Raw genomic sequence first — 6,248 nt, 5'->3', positions numbered from 1 at the left:
GGTATTTTGTGGAAGAGCCACACTCAAGGGGCCAAAGAGTCACATGTGGCTTGCGAGCCGGTTTGCCGACCACGGTTTAAGCAATTTGCTTCTGGGAAATAGTTTCACAGGCTTTTTAAAAAATACCATCTTTAGGACAATGGATACCATTTTGACTCATTTATATCTAGCATTCAGAAGCAGGAAATTTCAGACCTCAGGTAATAGTACCCAACAATTTGGAGGTAGATCCACTGTACTTGGCTTACTTTCCAATTACATACTACTTTTATGTATCTATAATAATATCTTCTATAATAAATATCTACTGTTGAAAAGATAAAAATTCAGGAAAGATACTCAAGTCAAATATTTTTTAAGCCTCACCTAAAAATATGTTTTTATTGGTTTTTAGAGTGAGGAAGGGAGAAAGGGAGTGAGGGAGTGAGGGAGAGAGGGAGAGAGGGAGAGGGAAAGGGAGAGGGAGAGGGAGAGAGAGAGAGAGAGAGAGAGAGAGACATCAATTGATTGGTGGCCTCTGTACTTGCCCTGACCGGGGATGAAACCCGCAACCTTTTTGGTGTATACTTCATACAGTAACAAGTTTTAAGGACAACTAACCTTCAACAGATTGAGGTAACAGACTATATCTGATATCTTACGTTTTAAGTTCGCTATCTTTATACTTTCCTGAGACCTTCCTTATAATCCTATAAGCTCATTTATCCTGATTCTCCTGCAGATAATCATAAAAATGAGAAAAGACCCTTTAATTGAAAAAAAGATCAAAATAATCATAGATTGGCCTTTTAAAGCTATAATGGCTTTTACTCCTTTAACAAGTGAAAATTAAAACTACATTGGAAAACTGTAAAAATTTTTTAAAGATTTTTTGCACATAGTTGAAAAGGCTGATTTTCAAACAGTGCTCATTTTAAGTTTAAAAAATAATTACTCTTCCCTCAGGGAGTACAATTAGGAATCAGCTACAGCAATCTCAATTACACAACAGGCAACTTCTGAAATCAATAAAAATATATTTTTTAAAATATATATATTTTGGGGGACATCCTATATTTGTACAGATATTAAACTCAAACTCTGGCTCTCTTACACACTTATGACAGAAAATATTTTGTATATTTATAGTTTTATATTGTATGTTTTTCATATTTAGAAGTACATAATTTCTAGAGAAAGAAAACTTTCAAAATCATTGATATTCATTTATTCTATCCCTTTTTTGCAGTAGTAAATTATCACTTGGGGTCCCCTGAAACAATTAAATGGTAGACTTAACTAAAATTTATTTCATTCTTACAGGTAACAACCAAGATCTGTAAACCCAAGATCTAGAAATAAATATGTGTATCACTTACCTGTTTTAAAGCCAAGTTGCCAATTATTAGGTTCCACTTTTCAATGGGTGAATCCATCTTCCCAATATTTACCTGTTAAGGTGGATATTTTCAGGTATCACTGAATAAGCTATATGCTCTCTATTCTATTTAAACAGCATAGTAAGTCTTAAAGCCAAAGATAAATCTTTAGTAAATCTGATGAGCTCACATTGCACTTTAAATATAATTCTGAGTTCGCTACCAGTCTTACATCTCACATTCAGCTTGCCTGAGATGTTTCAGAAATTTTTTTAGCTTACTTACTACCTCACAAGTGGACTAGCTAGTACTACCCACCTTCCCAGTGATGTTATTTTACAATTAACACCATCAAGTCCATCAAAAATTTTCTTTGAACTATTATGGTTCTTTGAAATTGCAAATATGTCATTTCAGTTGAAAGATATAAAAATAAAATACAGCTTCTTTAGAAAGCAAGTATTCTGGACTTGGCCCTGGGTGATCAATAACATTCTGCCCTTGGGAGGACAATCGCCTCTTGTGTAAACTGGAGTGTTTCCTGCCATGTATAGAAGGACTTGAGAGTTTGAAAAAAATAATGCATATGAAATCCCTGTCCTTAAAAAGAATGAGAGTAAGCATATGGAACAAATCTTCACTTTAAATGATTTGCAGATGATATGATAAAATCATATACATGGCTTTGGACACATAAATTTATTAGTTTAAAAGATCCACAAAATGTTTAATTTATGTATTACTCCTCCCAAAAGATATGCATGCTCTGATAACATGGTAAAACATGTTTTTATATTAAAATATTAATAGATTCTAAGAAAAAGTATTTTAATATTCAAATAATACGTATCACTCAGTTTTAGTGTTTACTACATGCATACAATAATTAATGTATGTAACAACAATTAGCAAGTAGTGTTTAAGATACAAAGGCATTTTTATCTTCGTTGAAATGTAAAATTTTGTAGAATCATTAAAATATTTGTCTCCAAGTGTCCAAGAGCCCAAGTGTCTATTAAATAACAAGAAAACTGCCTATTAATAATTGAAGTTTCTGTAGTTTAAAAAATTATTTCAAAACATAAACAGAAATATGTGTAGTCTCTGTTAGATGTCTCGAACAGCAGGGCAGTTATAGATTTTTAAATAGTCATTGACGTTCCAACCAAAAGTTGATAGCGGGCTCATCACCCCCATGGATGTGTGATTGAGAGGTAAGCTTGGTGATCCGTAGTTCTCACTATAGACTCGGGCTATCATTTGGTTTAGTGTTAGACTCTTTGGTGGCATAGTTTGTAGCTATATGCAATTGCCACTTTGCTTCATAGGCTGCACAGGGACTTCATTCCAGCTGAGAATGGTACTGCATACCAAAGTAAGTGCTGGCTTCCCTCTTGATGAACAATGAGAGATACATGCTCCGCACTGTGTGCAGGTAGAGACAGTGTCTTGACTAAGTGACAAATCATTCTCCCTTGGAGGATCTTTATTTTTGTATAAATACATTATATACACATCCACAAGCCTCAGTGAGTAGTTAAGTTGTTATAGATAGATCCCTGTAGCTCAGTTATAAACCAACACTCTTTTCATTACCAATGAAAATGACATTTTGAATTCCTGGTACAAATTCTATTAGAATACATTACTAAAAGTAGCTTCCAACTATATTATTGACTTGCAAAAGACCGCCTTCATTAGAAGAATATACCTGGCAATACCTAGCCCCACTGGTGGGGTTTAATAGTTCATAAATTAGCAATTGTCACTGTTTTGACCTATATCATTTATTTTTATTGCATTAAAAATTCTTGGCTTGTCGGTATAGGTCATTAAACATTTATGCACTTAACCTCAGCACTAAAATCCATGATTCTTTGGCAGTCCCTCAACAGACTACATAGCACTTAATATTTTTGTCCTCATAAATTGGAATATAATTCAGAAATATAAATTACTTATCTAAAATTGATCTGACTCTGGAAGCTAACAAATTAGGCACCTAATTTAAGTTAGTTATTGCCTAATATATCAGAAGATTTCATTCATTTTCATGGTCTAATTACATTAATCAGTTGCATCCAATAATTTCAAGTCAGATTTCTATAAACTACAATATGTAGAGAACAAAATTACATCCATCAAATTATCCAGAGACCTAATTTTATAAACTGGTGTGCCAGAATTATGTCATAGCAATTTTACTTAATATGTAATTGATACTCAATTTTAAATTTGCCAATTTAAATTTATTTTTAAAGGCTTTACAGGTTCAACAACAAAGAGAAATGCCTTAATAAAACTATCTGGACATCACATTGCACCTTGTAACATGTATATAGTTCATCCTCAACCAAGGATATCTTTTCCATTGGTTTTTAAAGAGTGAAAGGGAGGGAGAGAGAGAGAAAGAGAGAGAGAGAGAGAGAGAGAGAGAGAGAGAGAGAGAGACATCAATTGATTGGTGGCCTCTGTACTTGCCCTGACCGGGGATGAAACCCGCAACCTTTTTGGTGTATACTTCATACAGTAACAAGTTTTAAGGACAACTAACCTTCAACAGATTGAGGTAACAGACTATATCTGATATCTTACGTTTTAAGTTCGCTATCTTTATACTTTCCCGAGACCTTCCTTATAATCCTATAAGCTCATTTATCCTGATTCTCCTGCAGATAATCATAAAAACGAGAAAAGACCCTTTAATTGAAAAAAAAGATCAAAATAATCATAGATTGGCCTTTTAAAGCTATAATGGCTTTTACTCCTTTAACAAGTGAAAATTAAAACTACATTGGAAAACTGTAAAAATTTTTTAAAGATTTTTTGCACATAGTTGAAAAGGCTGATTTTCAAACAGTGCTCATTTTAAGTTTAAAAAATAATTACTCTTCCCTCAGGGAGTACAATTAGGAATCAGCTACAGCAATCTCAATTACACAACAGGCAACTAAGTTAAGGTTGTGGCAGGTGGGGCGTAAGAGAAAGGGAAGAGGGATTTCATGGTAGGAACTGACAGTCCAGCTGGAGAGGGGAGGCACGAGGTGATTGGCAATGTTAGTAAACTGATAAGAAATATAGGTAAAAGGGAATGGTTGGAGTAAGAGAAAGTCATGAGTTTACTTTTGAATGCAGTGAGTGGTGCCGACATTCGAAAATTCAGCTCCGGAGGTCAGGAAACAGACTGGAGACACGGGGCTGAGCCACGTGCAAGCAGTGTTGGATTACATGAAATTACTGACAGAGAACACGTAGAACAGAGTACGAAAACCTTAAGAAAATCTCAAATCAAGAGGATGAGCAAAGAAAAAGAGACCAAAAAAGAAGACTGAGAAGCAGCAATGAAAGAGTTGGGAGAATGAGGGGAGTGTGGAGTCTCAAAGTTGAGGGTAATAAAAATTTCAAGTAGAGAACTGGCAGGGAAGAGTCCATAGGAGGTGAGACTCTGGGGACTTTGCTATTAAGAAGCCATTAATCTGGGATGTGAGGGTGACCTGGCCGCGACATCTGCCACCCCATTGATTGCCAGGGTTGATTCGGCTCATCTGGCTGGCTCAGCGGGTGTCCCCTGCCTCTGTCACCGATCCAGATGCTGCTTCGGGAAGCTACACGCTCAAAGAGGACGACCTTCCCTCACGAGAAGAGGACTTGTCTTCAGTCAAGGGTGTTCAAGTAGCTGCCCTCCCCTGCTAGGACCTCCAAACGAGGTCTCAGAAAGTCATTAACCTGGAGTTGCTCTAACAGTGAACAGAGTATCAAAACAGCTGACAATGACGCTCTAGCATTCTCTAAGAATCGTAGTACTCTGCCTAGCAAACGAGACCATTCTCTAAGCAAGTAAAACACCATAAACTAGATGAATATGCCATGTTAACATAGCTTGATGCCACAAGTGACTGGTTTTCCATTGACTAATATGTTTACTTTCCTCCTTTCAAATCCAGAAAAAAATTCAAGTGGCTACTCCTGGTCTTTTAGCTAATTCATCAGCCAGTTCTGTCACCTCTCTCTGAAAATGAGTTCTGGTTTCCAACATGTCTTGCTCGCTACAACCGCTGTTACCACGCTGATCCAAGCCAACATTATCGTAATTTGTCTGCCTGCTTTAGTCCTTGGCCCCCTGTAGTCCTGACTCAACACAACAGTCAAAATAATCTGTTAAAAATATCTACCAGATCACATCATTCCTCTGTTCAAAATCTTCCAGTGGCTTCCCATTTCACACAAGAACCAAAGTCCTTGCAACGGCGGGTAAGGTAATCTCATCCCCTGTGACTTATCCCCTCGCTCACTTGGTCCCAGCCCTACTGGCCTCTGTGCTGTTCATCTAACACAGTGGTTCTCAGATTTTTGATGTGCATCAGAACCGTCTGGAAAGCCTGTTAAAATACAGGCTGCTGAACCAAACACCCATCATTTCTGACACAGTAGCTTTGGAGTGAGGCCAAGAATTTTCATTTCTAACAAGTAGCTGACACTGCTGATCAGAGGACCACACTTTGAGAACCATGGGTCTAACATATCAGCAACAGTCCTGCCTCTGACCTTTGGCACTACCTGGAACATCTCTATCTCAAAGAGCCTCAAAAAATAAAAGTTAACAAATGAGTAGTACAGGGAAAACGTAGTGGCTCATGGCAACAAGCTAAGAAAACACGGATTATGCATCAAGTCTATGGTGTCTTAATTGCTTAGAGAACTGAATAATTCCTTCAGTTTATGACTCAAATATCTTATGATCAGTGACACAATCCTTGACCTATGGAAGGCAGCAATGCCACCCTGCCTGCCCAAAGGAAGGCCAAACTACCAAAGGACTTGTGTGCATGCATATTAGCATAACCAATGGACACAGACACTGGGGCGGTGGGGGCTTGCCCAGGGTGGGAA

The 6,248-nt window shown here is 37.1% G+C and overlaps 1 protein-coding gene across 1 annotated transcript in view; it reads right to left on the bottom strand.

Annotated features, from left to right (window-relative positions):
• SLC41A2 (solute carrier family 41 (magnesium transporter), member 2) overlaps positions 1–6,248 on the bottom strand; it is a 66,143-nt gene that overhangs the window by 44,166 nt on the left and 15,729 nt on the right. The window contains exon 4 of the mRNA XM_005861669.2: positions 1,359–1,430. Coding sequence (XP_005861731.1) covers positions 1,359–1,430 — 72 coding nt within the window. The remainder of the gene's footprint in view (positions 1–1,358; positions 1,431–6,248) is intronic.

This window comes from Myotis brandtii, unplaced genomic scaffold (genome assembly GCF_000412655.1).
Source record: "Myotis brandtii unplaced genomic scaffold, ASM41265v1 scaffold155, whole genome shotgun sequence".
In the NCBI taxonomy this organism is placed as follows: Eukaryota; Metazoa; Chordata; class Mammalia; order Chiroptera; family Vespertilionidae; genus Myotis; species Myotis brandtii.
Note: the sequence above shows the minus strand (reverse complement) of the source record. Positions and strands in the feature narration are given on the sequence as shown.